The sequence below is a fragment of the Aythya fuligula genome, chromosome 14 (assembly GCF_009819795.1).
Source record: "Aythya fuligula isolate bAytFul2 chromosome 14, bAytFul2.pri, whole genome shotgun sequence".
In the NCBI taxonomy this organism is placed as follows: domain Eukaryota; kingdom Metazoa; phylum Chordata; class Aves; order Anseriformes; family Anatidae; genus Aythya; species Aythya fuligula.
Window position 1 is genome coordinate 4,790,255 of NC_045572.1, and position 19,901 is coordinate 4,810,155.

Here is a 19,901-nt window from a genome sequence, read left to right on the forward strand (position 1 = left end):
AGGATTTTGCAGCTAATTATTAAAGTTGATTTTTTTAAAGGCATATGCAGACATGTTAACCTTTTAAAAAACAACACAGTAATCTTAGCAATTTAAATTCTAGAAAAACGAGGCAGAACTTAGCATTATGGCTCTCTGACCTTTAAATTTCTGTATCAAGAATTCAGTTCTGTTTTGCATTAACATGTATTAAGTCCTGGGCTGATACAACATACAATAAGATTCAGCTTAGGAGGAATATTTACTGACAAATTAAATCCTAAAAAAAAACAAAAACAAAAAACAACAACAACAAAAAACAGAATGAATTGTCAGATATCCTTTTCAGGATTAGAGATAGATGATTTCAGTTTCCTTTCTCTGAAAAAAAAAAAAATAGAAAAAGAAAGAAGAAGGAACTTCACCTATGCCAGGAAATAAAGCTAGCCAAAATACTGAAATACTGTCTTTTCATGAAAAGATCCTCATACTCCAATAAAATCTGATTTCATATTTGTGAATTTGTGAATACAACGTAGTTGTCTTATTCAAATGATACATCTTCCCTGTGGAAATCTTTTAGGAATTAGCTGAACTCTAAGTCTTGAACACAGATATTTAAGATTCCTACTAAAATCCAAGGAGAGTACAAGACACAGTTTAAATAAAATTAAATACCATTACCACACATAATCACTGGGGCAACCCTAATATGCCATCATCAAATCTGTGTGTACACCCCTTCGGAATCTTACTAAAAAAAACCAAGAGATTGTGATATGCAACTGGACACATATAGACATGCACAACTGACAGAGCTTAAGTGACGAAAGAACAATCATGAACATATACCTAGAATGTAAATATAATTTGAATCCTCCTTAAGTTCCAATTTGCAGTCAACCTCAAAGTGTGTATGTTATAGACCAAAGCTACACATCAGCATAATATAAATCAAGGAGGCACCAAGAACACTAGTCAAGAGGAATCAAGGGCTAATTCCTCTGTCTCTGGAATCACACTGGAGCTCTTCTAGCCAGAGCAGAACTGTTAGAGTAGCTTCTCTGCAAATTTCCTTGACACACCTCTGTCACTGAGTCATAAACTGAGGTGAAGAAAAACCAGAGGGCAATTATTCAAATGTCCCTTTAAAAAACTATCCTCTCAACTTGGGCTAACCATGAAAAGGCAATTAAGTTGGCTATCTCAGCACTTTTTATTTCAGAAAAAAAAAAAAAAAAGAATTGCAGAGATGAATTTTTTTTTTTTTTTAAAGTAAAATAAAAGGTCTTATATCGATACCTGCTGACCAAAGGTGAATTTGGCCAATGGCTTTCCAGTGCAAAGCTTTGAACTCTTTCCTTAAGCCTAGGAAGCAATACAATTTCTAGCTACATTCCTCTACCTGTTGTTCTCCTTTAACACTTGAACAGACAAGGAATATGATGAGACCAAGTAAATATTGCCAAATTAAATAACAGTAAAAATTCTTGTTCTTTATACACAATGGAAAATGGGTATTTGATCAATACTCTTCTTCCTTAAATTAACAGCAGCTTAAGTAAGGCTTAATGAAGAGTTTTTCTAACCTGCCACACACACAGAGCCAGTGCATTAGTACTACTAACTGTTGCAGTCCTATCCATTGATATTTCCCTATATGGTCACTAAATCCTTCTTACCTGATGGAAAGAGGACTATGAATTAGCCAAACGAAAGGGATGTATGTTTTTCCTGGCTACCCAGTCTCTTCACAAAATATAATTAGGAGAATTAGAAAATAGATGACTAATCTGGCTTACTAAGAATCAAGTTACTGAGTAAGGCTATGGTTGACATGTAGCTTCTTTGATGGAGCAATATCCTTTTCAGAAAATCTGTGTATTCAAATTGAGATGTTTCTTCACAACATCCAGTAGAAGAAATCAGCTCAATTATAAAGAGTACCTTAAACAGGCTCTGCATAGGGGCTGCCACTAAAAAATGCATGACACAGACTTTTTATGAAGTGTGGGGCACAACTACTGCTCTTTGCCATCCATGTGAACTGCACCTGTACCCCTTTGTTCGCATCTGGTCATGTTAAGAACAGACCAGAAAGATGTTTTGTTTCACAGGAAACAAACTCTTAAAAAACCCACTCAAAGCCAATTCACGTTGCTGTTATGCATAACGACACAGACCTGTTGAGGCATCCCTCCACCTGAGTGATTGATGGGAACATGAAGGACAGCACTGTAACTGACCTACAGTAAGTTTTAAATAAAAGGAGAGAAATTACTCCAGCTATGCCATCTTACCAACTTTCAAAACAAATCCTGAAGGTCTGATAAGGACAGATTCTGTCCTAATTATGTGTACTTTTATATGCTGTGCATTTTTTACTCATTTCCTGTCCACTTATATAGAAAACAGAATAGTCAACAATATCAATAAGTTAGTTTCTAAATGCACTTTAGCTACAACTTAGAGATCATTCATAAAATACTAGGCTAAAGCTTATGATTGATTCCCCAAGTCTGGTGGTCTGTACTTGCACAAGCATACCCCACACTCTCAAATCTGCAGTGCTGCATCTGACATTCTTGAAGAAATAATAGTGGTGTACGAATCACACTGCAGTTGTCTCCAAAGCCCCTATGACCTTACACAGCTTCAAATGGCTAGGAATCTCCAGGTGGCTGAAACCACATGAAAGAAACACTGAACAGAAAGTCAATTGCTTGGTTTTCCACAATTACCTTGAATCTAACAACAAAATCTTACTAAAAGTAAACAAATAAGATATTAGCAATGGCATTATAGAGTTAAAACTGAAAAATATCAGGAAGATCCATTTAGAAGATCAAAAGGTATCTAATATATTTTTCTCTTTGCAAAACACACACTATCTTATTAAATATACTTCCTGAATAGTGCCGATACTCTGATTGCTACCAGAATTATACAGATCTCTTTGAATCACTGATCTCTAAGTAGCTACTTGATTCTCTTCTCTAAAACCATAGTGATCAAAAGAAACTGTCATCACCTATTTCTTGTAATACTACTTCCCTTCAACTGTTTGACAAAATCGCACTATTTGGAGTCATACTTGAAACGTAATGGTTGCCTCTGCTGTCATGTAAGATAACACATTCAAAAGAAAAAAAGGAAAGCTAAAATTGGTGGCCATCTCTAACAATAGGCATATATCTAAATGAATTCTGGAATGGAATTCCCTTCAGTCTCTACGAGTTGATGACTTTAAGAAATATAGCGTAAAGAATACTGAGAGGTCAGTCTAGGGGTCTTCACCTGTCACTGTGCTTTAACTGGGCCTGTCCATCTAACACGTAAGTCAGTTTCCTTAAATTAACATTACAAATAACAAATTCTGCTACTGCAGTACTGAACTATAAAAACTTTATCCTCTCCTCCTTCCTTACAATCCAAGGATGTATTCTAACAAGCAAATAACTTGAACTTACATTTTTCTAAGGTTGGGTAATTTCTTGAAGAGTCCGATAGCTTCCAAAACAGAAATATCATTGTCATTCAAACGCCTGAGAGGAACAAACAAAAAGACATTTAATGCTTCAAAGATCTCTATAGATATATCTCTGTGGCATACAGGACTGCCACACAGAGACTTATGACCTTTGTTAAACAAGATACTATCTGCCATGTGTCTGAGGCTCCTAGAGTGAAAAGTTATAAAAGCTTAGGATGCCTTAAAAGCATAATGCCAAAGGACAATGTCAGAATGCCTTCTTTCAATGAGAAGAGATTATTAACTATAACCATCACAAAGCCTTGTTTTTGCTTGACTAAACGTCCATCTTGCATACAGGAGTCATGCAGCTGGAGATCTGATCCACATAAATTGAAGGGATTTGATTTCAAGTTCTTCCTCATCAAAATCTATTGGTCTTCTCAAATAATGCAAAAGCTACCATCTTGGCATGCTTTGGATGCAAATTCTCTCTCTGATTACATGTAGCTCAAATTTTCTACATAGATAACTTGCTGTGTTTCTGGATATCTCTCTCCTGTATTCTTCTATCTTAACTTCAGAACAACAATTACTGTGGTTCACATAGAGTATCTATGTACTATAGAGTAACTACAATGAAGAACATACTACCAAAAAAACAGAATTGTGTTTGAAGGGACTGCTAACAAAACAAGAGAAACAGATTCTTAAATTACTAAGTCATAAATATTTTTATATACTCCTTAGCTGGATATTATGTCCTTAGCTGTATATTACGTTTATAGTTCCTAAGAATCTCTAAAAGCAGATGTATTTCATAAAATTTCAATCAGCTTAACAATATATTGGTTTTAGACAGAGCCATTTCACCCAGGTAACAAGCACCGCTGAGTTGGAATGAATTCCTGATCAGAGGTTTAACTCAAAAGACTTAATTCAATTTTTAAATAAAAATGTCCAGATGTAATGGCTCTGCTTGAGCGATGTGACAGGCCAGCATTGCAAGAAGATGCACACAGGCAGTTGATGCACAGGGCCACGTCTCCTTTCTTGCACCCACACTTCGTATGAGAGCTGAGAAAGTAAGAGAGCTCTGGTGCTTCTCTGAAATAAAATCAACTCACCCTGTGTTTCCCATGGGGATCAAAAATTCAAGGTGCCTTGAATTGCCAAGTATCTTATACAAACTTTAAAAACTAGGAAAACCAATATGCTTGTCTGAGCACATCTTGGAGAGGTGGCACTTACAGATCAGTAGTATATTCAGGAAGGTGGCTGGGTAATCGGGTGAGTTTTTGGTTTGAGCAGTCTACAACTGTTCCCTCGCAGCGACACTTCTCAGGACAGACAAGATCCATGAAACACTTCCCGGTGAATTTACTTCTGTAATCCTCAGACCCTGCAATAAAGAGAAAATATATTCCAGCAAACAGCTCCTGATAACTGCAGCAATCAAAGATTTTATGGAATCAGTTTTCAACACTGTCTCCTGTCAGCTACCAGCTCCTGCACACAATTTCAATACTTGCTAAAGCATTTTTTTTTTTCCCAGCAGTTTTTTAAATGATTCCCAAGACTAGCCTCTGTTTTGTCAGTCTTCCCTTGCTACATCTTATCTTATTCCTGTTAAGGCATCTTTTTTATAAGCATGTCTTAATTAGCTGCTGGGGTCTGCTTCAAAGGAGCTCCAGCAAAGTCACTTTTTCATGCTTTGCACTTATACCAACAAGTAGGACTAAGAATCTCATGAAAGCAGATGTTATCTTGATGCATTCAAATGATATATTACAAAATAATAATAATTAAAAAGCAAAATTTTCAGACCTCAGCTACTAGAGCTATTTTTGAGAGTAACCTTGTATAAGAGAACCTTGCCAATTTTCCAACAATTAGATACCTTTATTAACTATGTTAAACAAACAGCGGAGGAAAGTAATAGCACTTTAAATCATTTTCATTTTAATTAAGGAACGGGTAGACCGTACTTAGTGAGAAGCACTCCCTCATGTACCATTATACCATGAATGCCAGACCTCTTTGACTAGGTTTTTGACCCATTCTAATGAAATGCTTTTCCAATTAGGCTCAGTGAACTAATCTGTCCTTTTCTGGTTTGGTTTTTCTCTTTTAATAACAGCAGGTTTGAAACCTGATCTCTGTGTTTCAAGGAACCAGGAGCATTAATAAATGTGTACGTAATCAAAGTGTTGCCAAGACAGGCCCTGCCATGCATTACCTGCCCACTCACTTCATATTTCACAATGGAAACACCAGAATTGTCTCAGGAACTTTGTGCTATGTCCAGTGATCATAACTACTGAAAGGTATTTTTAATTTTTCCAGAGTCTTAAAAGTCAACTTCAGGGCTTTCTCAGGAATGATTTGAGCAAGTTCAGATTTTAAAAAGAACCTGAAAACATCAACAAAAACTTAAACTTGAGCTGAAATTTGGTTTTAGAGACTTGACAACATTCTCCACCTGCTTCCCTCTTCTAGACTGATAAATACACCACTGCTCATTTTATGGCTGCATACTATTTTTTTTTTAATCACTATTCTTTTAATTTATGTTGCACATTACCTTCACAGGGTGATGCAGTGAAAGCAAGCAATTCTGCAGGCAATCTAACATTTTGATTCCACAGACACACTTGGGTTTAGTTTTGTAATTCCAAACTAGATTATGAGAAACATTACATATAGCTTTGTCCATAGAAACTCTGTACACAGCAGCACTGCTTCTGTGCTGCTAAATAATTTGCGATTTATCATGGTTCTTGTAAATTACATATCTGAAGTGAAATTTGACTACTGTTTTTTTTAGCTTGATGGCACAGCACTTAAATATTAGGACCACCGGGCATTTTGAAGTATTTCAAAAACTACTAAGCCTTCTTCATACCACCATCATTTAAACTCTATATTTTTGGGGAAAAACAAAAACCAAGCATTTTTTCTGGTCCTAAAAATTCCAGGCTTGGCAGCCAGGATAAAATGTCAAGTGATGAACATATTATGCTTTGATTACAAGAACATACTGCTATTTTTCCTTAGGTCCATGAAACGGTTGTTTTGGTTGTTTATGATTCCTAGAAATAATGCCAAAGTGAACAGCTATCAGGATGAGGATTTATTAAAACTGCTACAATTACAGTACAACTTGAAAAATAAAAGCAAAATTTTTCAGTGAAAAGTGTCTTTGAAATCTTCAAATTAACCCTTGAACAAGTAATCTAATTTTCATTGTAAAAACATTATTTGAAAGAATAATCACAAACATCATGAAGTTTCACAGGGTAAGATTTTATTAAGTATAATTTTTTGTCAACTTATGGATACAGGATTCATTTTCCTACATCAAAAAGAAGGATGGGAAAGTAAGTGGAATGTTTTCTGAAGGATAAAATGGAGTATCATCATCAGAGAGTAAAAACTGTCTTTTTTTTTTTTTTTTTTTTTTTTTTTTTTCCTGAAGCTTTCTGGCAGAGTAAATAAAGAATATTTACCACATTTTGACTTAGCGGATTCATTCTCCTGGTGGTGTACAACTTCCCACAGTGCATCAGCCATGAGAAGCTGTTGTGATGTGGGCACCTGTCCATGACCTCCATGCTCGTGGTAGGGTAAGACCCTCCCCGCTCAGCAGGAGAGGAAGCCACCAACCAACACCTTCATACATATTATTTTTTATTTTATTAAAATAAAATGAATTTTTAGTTTTTAGTAAAATATAATAAGGGTTCAAATAAGAATTACCTGGATAAGCACAGTCAAAAGCAATCAATAGCATGCATATGCTCAGCAAGCACTCAGTCATCCATTAGAAAAAGATAAATAGATAAAATTTACTATTTGACCTAAGCCTTGAGATCACTTGGACTGGTGGCTGCTCTATGAAGGTATTCCCATCTGTGATACTAATGTGAAATTGAGCCATCTACTTGCAGAACTAGTTACGTACATACACCCATTTCTACACACAGGGCTTTATCACTGCACTACTACAGGGCTCTGAGTGGATATAACAGGATTCAGGAAGCGCAATTAGACATCGCAAGCATTCAGTACTTCTTGTACTTCCAAAATCACCTGTAGAAAGAGATGTCAGACACACACAGAACACACACCTGACTTCATTTTACTATTCCAGACAAGCCATTTGGTCATTTTAGTATACCTGAAGGCATGTATGCATTGTAGATGAGAACTCTGTGAAGCTTGGCTGAATGCAAAACACAACCTGGGAGTTTCCAGAAATTTCCAAAACTAAAGCATTTTTTAACATGAGTAACATGAGTAGCCAAGGCAACTGAAAGGCTTGTGTTTGACTGAATGTGTTTATCTGAATTGCTAGTTACACTGATAACATTTTCATTTCGCAATCTATGTGACACCACTACAAGGTACCAGTGCATTGTAATTCCTAAGTATCATAAAGCAAGACCACGTGCCTTTTTATAGAACAGCAGTATTGTGATAAAGGAATACCACATTTCCAAGTGCTTGCAAATATTAGATGCTTTTCTAGTACTCACGCAAAGTAATAAAGCAGCAAAGACGAATAGCTTTTTGTCCTATTTTAATTGCTTAGCAAACCTGATTTCAGTTTTTAAAACCAAACAATTCCCAAAGGACTCAAAAGGAGTGCTGGATGATCTCTTCTGGAAAAAAATCAAGCTATTTTTTCAGGGCTTGAAGATTGACCTGATATTTTCCTTCTAGAAAAAATGGATCCAACTGTCTGAAATTTGGCAAAAATAGTATCATGGACGTCACTGGGTTTAACACTTGGCCAAAATCCCAGGAATCCTGACACTCACTCTATCACTTAACCACTAGACCACAATTCCCATAGGTTTTTAGGAAACAAACACACAAGCAAGCACAAAACAACAACACAGGACATAGATTACTTTATATAATTTCCCATCAGTAGTATTAATTTGTATCAGTTTTACAGAGAAAACCTAAAAAATCACAGATATCCTCCATTTGATGGCTCCACAATAGATATGTAGCAGCTCCACAAGATGAGGCAATATTTCCATATAAGAAAATTTCTGTGTGAGGCCCTCAAAGTACTTTATGAAATAGCTGTAATTATATCTACTTTACATGGTGGAAAAGTTATGCAGAAGTACATTAAAGATCTTACCTACGCTGTCTGATCCAAAAAGGCTTATTTGAGAATGTTGACTCAGCCTTGTGCTATGTAACTATTCAATAACACCGCTTTCACACAGGCCACATTACTGGTGTCATTTCACAAGACAGAAGATAATGCTTTGCAGACTCTTCTGAAGTTCTTTTGCAGTATACTTCTTCATAACAAAATGCCAGCACATTAAGATTACTCAAATCAGATCCAAGGTTACGTTAAGCATCAGGCATCTCATTACACAAAATGGCATCCAAACGTACCTGAAGCTGAAGGACTTAAAGGGCAGCTCAAACAGAGAGATGTATTTACATTATTTATAAGGTAAGTAGACAAAAATATTTTTAATCTCTGTAGGTATGGCTGGAATCACCTTTGAATCAAATTCATTAACAGGATGCCTAACTTTTTCATTCTAAGAACAATTAAACAGATGAATTACTTGGAAATGGTTATTCTGCATGCAAACCCTTTGGAAAGTCTGACCCAATTGTCACTAGGGTTTCCCCTTGCAGTCCAACAGGTGCCTGGGAGTTTGGTTAAACAACACACATCACCTTTTTGACTTTTCCTGCGAGAAAAGGGGAATCTCTCACCTTTTGATGCTTCTGAAAACAGCAGAAGTATCCCAGCATGCCATGCGGCAGGGAGTATGCAGCCTTCCATGGTGCTTGACAGAACCATGTTCAATTTGTATTGTTCTACCACATGGTTAGATCAAGCACAAAGGAAAACCCCATGAACAGCCAGAGTCAGAGTTAGGCAGCGCCAAAGAGAGAAGAGCGTTGAGAGGAAGCAGCATGGAGAAGCACAAGCTGAAGGTTCACTGAGAGCTGCTCTCCACTCCACCCATGCAAAAAGGTGCTGGATACAAGAGGTCATCCTTTACGCTACCACTGCAGGAACACCCTGGAGCACAATTGGGGTTAGTGTACAAGAACAGAGCCCGGGCAAATTCAGAGACAGAACTAGTATGATAGAAAACACTGCCAAAGGACTGCAAATAGCTCCCTCCAGGAAGGATGTGCAACTTCCACCACATACTGAATGCCTGATGTATGCTGCTATTTATTAGCTACTTACACTCTCATGGTGTCTCCTTTCAGAATAAATTCCATTTTGGTTTGTCCCATTTATTTAAATCCAATCTTAGAAATACCACAGCTAGTATTAATAATAGTGGATTCTGAGCTGATGGCCAACCTCTGGCACTAAACGCTCCCCAAGCTCCCTGTGAGCCAGCTTTCAGTTCCCAGTAGCCTTTCGTGCCAGTGGCGCTTACATTGACAATCTGTAATGCCACCGCTTTGCCCTGCTGTTGTTTTTTCAACTGTACTTTTTAACATCGTGGCACATACATGCGACTCAAGACATATGAAGGCAAACAGAAGTATTTTGTTATTTGGTTTTCTGGCATAAAATTCATTCTTTCTTTCTTTCCTGATTATTTCAAAGAGCTTTTCTTACTATAACTCATTCCTGAAGCTCTGACATATAAAGTAGGGCATTCTGTTTTGGCTTGACTGCTCCCACTGAAATAAAACTCCCATTGACTTTAATGTCTGCAGAGCTATGCTGATGGAGGGTGCTTTTGAAAGTCACATCTCAAATGTTCTTGCAGGCTTCACGAATGAGAGGAAAAGACTGTCCTCTGCAACTGCTCAGAACATTTTGCTGGACTTCAGTGAAGGTCAATGCTTGTGCCTTAAAAAAATAATAAAACGCTGCTATCCTTAGTAAGGGGTTTGCGTTGCTTAAAGAACAAAGTCAGCATCAAGCGGATTATTCATTGCCTACATAGAGAACAATGTGAGTACTCAGGCAGAGATGACAGATAATAGAGCAAAGGGCTCGACTTCATTTTGTACATTTTGCTGTGAACCAGCATTACCGTGCAGAAAGCCAACACACAATTACTTGCAAACTCCAAAAACTATGCACAGTGTTACCTTAGTCACCTTCTGCTGGGTTTGTTTCCTTAACTATACTAATGGTAAGACAAGCAGCTTTTGGGGGAATGCAACACAATTAACCTTCATTCCCCACAAGCTGACAAACTAGCCACAGTCCTAAAGGGTACAAAAATTAGATTATTAATTTTCTTTTGTTACTCACGCAAAATGGCACAATAGGCATTATTAATTTTTTCCCATGATTCATTCTAAATATCCGTAACCCTGGAAAATCCATACCTCATTTATTCACAAATTACACGTAATTGGCATTTCTGCCAGTAATTTTGTAGGGCTTTAGCAAAGGAGGGTTCAGAGTTTCATATCCTTATTCCTACACCTGTTTAATAATGCAGCAATTCTGGCATTCTTCAAGTGAATTTATCCACGGAATTCTGTTAAGCAACAAGAAGTAACGGTTCACATCTTCCAAAGACTTGTGTATCACATGCAGATTTTCAGTATTAAGAGGAATATTTGTAATAAACTGTAATTTCAGCATCCATGAACTCTTTCAGTCCTACTGGAAAAAAACGTGGTCAAAGCCCTGCAAACATCTTCCTGAGAACCCCCTAGAGGATATTTTGAACAAGTCTCTGTTCCTCTGCTGCACTAATTAAACACTGCTCTCAGTAACTGCCTAAGCTAATCATCAGGTGCAATGAACAAGAAGTACCAGCACATAAAGAAACCTGACAAAACCCTAATTTATGTCCCAAAATACATCAGAGGCAAAATAATCCACAAGCATATTTTGGCTTTTGTGCTCTTTGCAGGCTACTGTAAAAAATGCTTAGGAATTAATAGTCTACTGCTTTGCACCTCTTTCGTTCTTTGGCAAATAGAGTAGAAAGCAGGAAGGCACACTATTTTGTGTTAGGCACAGTAAATTGTGTTTAAAAAATATCCATAAGCCCTTGGATGTGCATAAGGTCATTCTGCATACAGGTTTGCAACAAAAACGTTGAAAAAGGAATGACTGTATCCCCAGATATTTGCCATTTCTCATTAAAACAAATAAAACAAACCCAAACAACAACAACAGCAAACTAATAAAGAAAGACCCAGAAAGATCCAAGTAGAAGTGCTCTGCATCCAAGCAAGATCGTATGGTTTGCTCTTAATGTTAATTGAGCTCTGGTAATCTGAGATGTGCCTATCAGTCACTGAATCCTCAGTTTGCAAAGAAATTGCATCTGGGACCCTATTTTACTGTCCCACCAAGCTGTAATACTTCAGGAGCCTGCTGTAGTCTCCAAACAGTCAGAAAAAAATGTATTGTTCAATTGAAGGCTTGAATATTCCTGCACCAGTTTTAGGTGACTGGCTACCTTCATGCCACAGACACCACCATAATTTTCTTTATGCAATTCAAGTCGCCATAATGCATACAAAAAGGTGCTACACTTGCATCTTTGGTGAGTGTTGTGCAGCTTAATCTCCAAACAGGTGATGGTGATATGATTTCAGCCCCACCCCTTGCTACCCAAAGCCACTAGAAGGGACCACCTGTACACAGAAGAAGAGAACAAGCCGTGCCCCAGCTTAGCTCGTGAGGTACCCGAGTTACAGAAGCAATCACCCATCTTTCTGCTAATAATGACACCTCCAGAGGACAACCCAAATCTCAGATGAGGAACCTATGATGCCACATGCACGGGGAACCTAGGCCGATTGTATTATCTGCATGCCTCAACGATATGGATGCATCTGTCACTCAACATTAATTCTCCCGCCCTTTATCGTCTCTTTACTATAATTGCAAATAAGGATGTTGGTTGGTAACAAAGTAGTTCAGATATTATTTTTTTATTATTTTTGAAGACTACTCCAACTTAAAAATAAAATGAGAAAGATCCTTAAAATACACTTTTTAACTAAGACCTTTCGTTTTACCCACTAGGAATCACGCTCTCTGCCAAACAGACGCATCTACTGCATACTAAACTTATACTTCCCCAAGTGAAACACCTTCTACTCTTCCTGCTTCCCCCTTTACTGCAGTCAGGAAGCCTTCACCATATTGTTCATCAGAAGCTAGTGAAGGGTTAGGATGACTGGCATGACTAATATTATAAAGATCTGAATTGCTATCAAAGGTTTACAGAAAATGGAGGGCTATAATCAGCATACAGTACAGACAAATTTCTTTTTCAACAAGAACATTTCTACAGTACAAGGGAATTCAGCTCCATTACCATTAGTCATAGCAGTCATGTTGTACTCCCTAATGACTTTAACTTCAGAAAAATGTCATGCAAGGCAAAGCTCAGATATACTCACAGCGTACAGTGAAGACTTCATGTTCATAATTATGAAATCAATCTAGGATTCAATCCGCAGGTAATTTGTTGCTGCTAAACAACCTTTCATTCAGATAGAATTATTAGGCACAACAAAGACATGTCCTCAGTTTTGCTATAGTCAGTCTCTGAAGATAGTTCTGCTGAGTCTTTGTGGCTTTCCAGTAAAAACAAAACAAAAAACAAAACACACAAAAACTCAACACACCATTTAACTGAATTAAAACAAATATTATAAAAGTAAAATCTGAATGCTGTTAATTTTCCAGTTGTCCAGATCAGAGGCAAGTGCTTCACATTCCTTTCACTCATGCTCAAGCAAAAGCCCAGGAGAGGAAGAGTGCTAGAGCCTGGCCTCAGACAAGATTTCCTGTGAACATGCCCAGGCCTAGAGCATCCTGTGTAGGACTGCCAGTGCCCACCACTGTCACCTCCAGCACGGACACACCAGAGAGCTGTCACATTTGGTGCGTGCTCAGGCAGGAGCTGCTGGAGACCAGTATGCTAGGGGCAGGCCAAATCGTGAATCCCTGTGCATGTGTCACTGCAGCATTGCAGCAAAGCAGACAAGCAAGTGGATATCAGTGCTTTTCATCAGACAGAAAATACTAAGGACAGCAATATGACTACAGAGTCTGTAAATGACTGTTTACTAAAAATGGAAGGAATTTGCAAATCTGTCATTGGAGTGATCGGCAAATTATGGGAACAACTGAGAGTGTTTAAATCAGACACATTATTTTGTAAGAACTGGATTAAACTCACTTGACTTTCATGACTCTTAAACAGTGGTTGAGGACTGATGATATATTACACCTTTCATTTTGAAAGTCCAACGAGCTTAAATGTTTACATGTTGCTAACCATAGGGAACAGGATAACCTTGGGAGAGCAAGGGACAGAAAACATGTGAACTGCCATAGGGACTCGACAAAACACCCTGACGTGCAGCCTGTCTTCTTCTGACTGGGAAATCTCTGTCCACTGTAGTTCTATACTTCTAAGGCTGAAACAACGCAGAAAAAAGAGAATGAAATTCCACATGATCGCAAGGAGTAAGAACTTTGTTCCAATGTAGACAGTTAACTCAAGAAATATGAATATGTATGAACACAGAGACTGCAAAAGACACATAAGGAACTAGGAGGAAAACTACAATTTCTAAGAAGAGAGTTTATCAAACACCTTTGAAAATTATGAGTGAGCAAATAGCAACTACATACTGCTTTCTAGTAACAGAGGATAACACAGGATGACACTAGCCCTAAACATGCAAGCTCTAGATCCATATGTATAGCAGAGGCTGACTTTGATTTAACAAGAGGCAGCACCAAAAAAAAAAAAAAAAAAGAGAGAGAATTGTGCTGGCAGATGGTTCATTGTCCTCTTCCTATTATTCCCTGTGCTTTTGACTTGTACAGCACTATTTGGAACTGAAGTAATTAATTAAAGTCAGTTAGATATGATGTATGTCTTAATGCAATAGGAAGCAGAAAGACAGGTTTACTTCTTACTATTTCTGAAAGGAATCTTATTGCTAATATTTCTAATAATTAGAAGATGAAAGTTTTGGTGATGTTATGCTTGTAGATATGCATATTATTTAATCATTATCAGAAATGGTCTGTGTAGGTACAGCAGGTGGAACTTTAATCACTTTTTAAATACAAAATACACTGATAAACACAAACATTATCGCAGGGCAAAAAAGATATACAGCTGAATACAAGAGCTGCCCTCTGCGAAATCTATTTCGTACAGTGTCACACAGCAATCAAGAATCCTGCCAACTCTTGAAGTGACAAGAAGCTACCACAGAGACAACACAATCTGCTCATAGATTCATCTCCCTTCCTCCTAAAGCCCAGTGCTGCTTGAGGAAACAAAACTGCTGTGTAGTGAACTCAATCAAATCCTACTGGGCGGAAGATTTTTGTTGTTCTTTCCCCCCCTATTCTGACTAAAAATGGGAGCCTCCAGTGACCTAAGGCTAGCAAGTCCCGTTGGATCTTTAAGTCACAGTGGGCAGATGCAGCCAAAAAGAAAACAATCAGAATTTTATTGCTGCCACTGAAAAATGACAGCATTTCCTTTTTCCAAATAGAAGACAGAATTTGTTTCAGACCATTTCTCTGCTATCTCTTTCATAGAAACTCCTTTCTTTTAGTCTCAAATTCTATAAAGAATTGTGGGGAAAGAGCTGAACGAGGGGGAGCTTTATTATATTTTGGTGCATTACATTAAATGGAAGGCAGAAAAACACAAGACATAGTATCTATTGCCATTTGAGGCTTAAACGTATTAGATAGTGTATCCAACAGCTTTGCCTGTCTCACAGCCCTGGGCAAAAACATGTCCCTTTCCCTGCTGTTCCTCCATTTCATGCTATAATGCTTCCAATTCTCATTTTAAAAGGAATTATGTACATTATCTACCTGTTGCACAGAATCTACTTCCTATGGCTACTCATAACCTTTGCAGATGTTGCTCCATCATTATCAGTAAAAGCTTGAGTCATTTTGTTCAGGAAGGAAATAGCATCTGGGAAAAGTGCCTTGATGATGAATTAAAAAAGAAGGCATGTTCTTCTTGCTAAAGACTATCTAAAAGGATAATGGGGAGATGGAATAAATCCTAAAGGAACCAATATGCAGAACAAAGTTATCTCAGTATTTTTTTTCTGTGTTACATAGTTTTGTCCTCACAGTCACATTTAATTAATGGAAGACAGTTCTGTTTAGCCTGTCTGCACTGCTGAATGTGTTCTCTTGACACTACCTTCTTAAAGTCTCTACCATTTCAAACTGACAAAACTCCAAACATCTCAGCTTTTCTTCCCCATTCCTCTAACCATTCCTCTCTCCTATTTGTGTACAAAAAGGACTTCCCTGTCTTCTCTTAATTTACTCAACAAACACATTTTTTTCTCATTCCATGTTCTTCCTGACAGTGTCCTTCAAGATATCTTGCAGAATCCAAACAGACATGGCAAACACAGAGTGCTTCAGGAAAACCTCAGACAAAATGCCCTAACTTCGAAGTATTTGTACAAGTATATAACTCGCCCTAACATCGAAGTATTAAGCATGGGTATGATCCTGACTCTGGATGAGTACCTCTACAAAGCTCATACTTTCTGTGCATCATCACCACCTCCCAAAGGTCAAAGACCAGTTTGGGATAACACCCTTCACATTGCTTCCTACACTAACCCCCATATTCACTGTTTTTTCTTCACAGAACTAACTTCTAATTATTGGTGTTTGTTAAATGTATTAAACTACGTGAAAATATCAGAACCCTGAAGCGTGAACCCTCTGAGCAAAGAGATGAACATTGACAAAAGGATTTAAAATAAAAATTATTTTCCTATACACTAAGTTAAAGACATGCAAATGACATGGAGAATCCCACACTCAGCAAGGTCACTGACAAGTTACTAAGTGTTCCTATCCCAGTGGGATCATGGAGACTCATTCCTGGGTAACACAAAGCACTGCTCATGAGCCTGGCTTTGAATGACCAAGATTCATACCTCATGGACTTTTCTGCACGAAGACATGCTGTGTTAAATCCTGGGATCAAATATATTCCTCATAAAGAATACATGGAAAATTCCTGCTAAATGCCAAGTCTGAAACAGCCATGATTCAAAGGGACAACTTGAGCAGAACAGGTGCCAAGGATGTATGCTCTCTGGACTGATTTACAAACTAAGATTCTTATAAACCATTAGATGTTCCCTCTGCTCAATGTGAGTAGAGAGTGAGTCGAGTTCAGTGAATCTCAACACCATCTGGAAAGTCTACAGGCAAGGATAGCTCCTCTGTTGAGCTTTTCAATAGAATTAGTTTTCATCCAGCTGAAATCTTTGTTCTGAATCTGTACATTCCCTGCCCTCCTCCTTCATAAGTCAGGTTTATGCCTTTTCCATGTGGTTTTGATGTTCTCATAGAACTGGAGAGCAAGGAAAAAAACAGCTTAATGCCTTACGGAAAAGACCCCCAAGATAAGAACTCATACAAAATATTATTTTATCAACATCACCAGCCACAGCGTTCTGCATTGTTGCTCTTCTTAGCTATGACCTTTCATAAATGATATCAGATGGTGTTTGCCTTATCCAATAGCCTGTACCATTGTTCAAGGCATGCGTGCACATACATAACGTTAATTTCTCTAGCCTATTAATAAAAGCAGAAGAAAGTAACCATGGCAAATAGGGTACAGATTTATTCAAATCTGTTTCTGCAGTCTACTTCCTTTTCTGAATTATATGTATGCATTTTCATTTCAAGTTTCTTTAAAGATGAATATTACTGGCTAATTAACTTGTTACTATGATGGACACAACCCAAAAACCTGGAGGAAAGTATGTCATAATTTCAATTCTAGTTATAAATTTTGTGGCTAGAGTCACAAATGATGGAAGACTTTAACATGCATACCCAAGACAACCTGACTGCAAATGAAGTTATCTTTATTTTATTTTCCCCATAAAGAGACAGTTTTGCTCAGCATATTGCTTGCAGATATGCATAAAACACCATGGCTTGTTTTGGGCTCCTGCCATTCAGTTTCGTGCTGCATCTCCATCTACAGTTGTTAATGTTTTACTACCAGGAGCACAATTAATCATGGCTTTTTTTTTTTTTTTTCTCATAGGGAAAAGACAAAAATCGTAGTAATTTTTATAGAAAACACTGCAAAGTACTTCACCAAATAACAGTCATTTTTCTTCTCAGTACACACTAATAGATTATCTCACTGAAACCTGCTTGCCTTTACTGTATACGAAAAAAAAAAAAAAAGCAAAATAAAAAGCAGTAATCTAAAACACATATATATCAAAACATAAAAAAAGCAGTCTGCTCAGTTGTGCTGCATTAGGCAATACTTTTACTGATAGCTGTACCATAAATAAAGGATAGCTAGGGCTGAGTAGAGGGTGTTTATGTTACTTTGGACTTTATTTTCAGGTGGAAAATAAAACTCCATCTAGCTCACAATACAAAATCTTTGTCCAAGCTATGATACAAACTGATTCAAAGCTTACTAGCTTACTGAACACAAAAATCTTACCAACTTTGATGAGTTTTACTCAAATTAATGCATGTTACTTCTGGATATAAAACATCTGTGAAAGTATATGAATTGACATCATCCCCTCACCTCCAGCTTCACTCACATCCTAGGTCAGCAGAGCCCACTGCCAGTTATATAAAAATTTCACCCATAATGTTGTCAGCCTTTCAGGTCTGAGAACTTACTTGAGCTCAGCTATATTAAGGTCATTGAGAGTTCTGCCTGAATAGAAATGAAAATCTACACAGCTTCCACCCCTCCAAAATATGTAGTTCGCCACAAATTCATATATATCTTCATTGTTTTCCTTAGACATTTTATAACTTAGCAATTTTTTGAAATTAAATGCCACAAGCTTTTTCTTTCTTTCTTTTTTTTTTTTTTTTTTTTTTTTTTTTTAAGGCAGCTATAGACTACCATCTTTTCTTTTATTTTTTTTTTCTTTTCTTTTATTTTTTATTTTTTAAATCCATAAGGTAATTGGTTTTTTGAAGAACTAACTGAATTTTCCAAATTTAATTTTAAAAGATGCTCCATAATATCCATTATAGCAAACACTGTCCTGCAGATTCGATTAGTAGGCTCTCTGGACCTGCTTATTTCTGAATTGAAAGTGCAGTACAGCCTGGATAAATGAATTACCTGAGCAGCGGAACTTCTTGCTCTTGATCTGGCTGATTCGTTTGTTGGCAAGGCGACGCGGATTGCTGCATCGAGCGCCACTGGTTTCTATCGGATTATCCTGCAGGTAATCAGCCAGCCACTTCAAATGGCAGTCGCACACAAATGGATTCTGAGCTAAATGTCTGAGAGAAGGATGGGATGTTTAATCAGAAGTGACCTGTGACACTGTACTCCATCACTGTTTTTCACAAATGCAAACCTGAAGAGTAGAGTAATTGAATAAGCTTCCAAAAACCCAGGCCTGGCGGAAACCACAGAGCTTCACATGAATGGAAGAATTCTGTGAGCTATCACATTTTGTAGCTCATTAAGGCTCTTGCAAGTTCTTTCATGGAGGAAACAAAAATTAATACAGCAAAGCCTGCTTTAAAGGACACAGACCTACTGTCTACAGCAGCCAGCATTTTTTCCTGAAAGCTTGAAATGATGCATTATGAGAGAAATGCTGCCTTCTCGATGCACCTGACCCAAGATCATTTTGTACCCTGGTTCAAAAGAAATTTTATTGGCAGCTCAGTTTCCTGAGATCAAAATATGAGTAAGTGAAGTGCCTGAGATCAGTGGGCAAAGCCAGAAGCAAGCCAGGGGTCTTTTCTCAAGAGTGAAATTGATACTTGCACATATCAACACGCCTAATAGTATTCCCCTTACATCTCTTTCTTCCTGAAACAACAAAAAAAAAATTAGTTTTGAGAGTGAACTGTTTATGCAAAGTAAAACTTGATGCTATCCTTCACCAAAATTTCCACAACACATTTCCCACACAGCTGGAGATAGGCACTATAGCATACTTTTTAACTGGAGAGTTAGACTTTGTTAATAGAAACCCCCTGAAGTTCCTCGTAGAGAAAGAGCTTTTCTCTGCTTTTGTTATGATTCTTTTCACTTATCAAAGTTGAGCAGTATATCAGGAGTTTGTCAGGTCTTAGGACTTGATTGTGATGTCAGTTAAATTAACTCACACCCACCCCTCTAATTTCCAAGGGAGCAGAACAGGACACTTCAGTAACAGGGAAAACAGTAAAAGACATGCTTAAATTTGGATTTGGACAGAGGTGTAAAGTTATATCCTCACAAGAACGCTGCTCTGTTATTGCTAGTGTATTTTTCCCACCTGCAGAAACTACTCTCTTCTGTCTGGATTTATATTTATGAACTGACACTTAACAGAATAAGTGCAAAATACAACAGGGCAATGGCTGTCAAGAAGTGGGAAATGAAAGCAAGCATAGCAGAAAGTGCCTAAAGAAACTAAAGATTGCTGT

The 19,901-nt window shown here is 37.5% G+C and overlaps 1 protein-coding gene across 2 annotated transcripts in view; it reads right to left on the reverse strand.

Annotated features, from left to right (window-relative positions):
- Positions 1 to 19,901, reverse strand: part of SLIT3 (slit guidance ligand 3) — a 516,877-nt gene that overhangs the window by 116,094 nt on the left and 380,882 nt on the right. For both annotated transcript variants that reach the window (XM_032196646.1, XM_032196647.1), the window contains exons 15-17: positions 18,595 to 18,758; positions 4,703 to 4,853; positions 3,450 to 3,524 (exon numbers count right to left, since the gene is read on the reverse strand). In XM_032196646.1, coding sequence (XP_032052537.1) covers positions 3,450 to 3,524; positions 4,703 to 4,853; positions 18,595 to 18,758 — 390 coding nt within the window. The remainder of the gene's footprint in view (positions 1 to 3,449; positions 3,525 to 4,702; positions 4,854 to 18,594; positions 18,759 to 19,901) is intronic.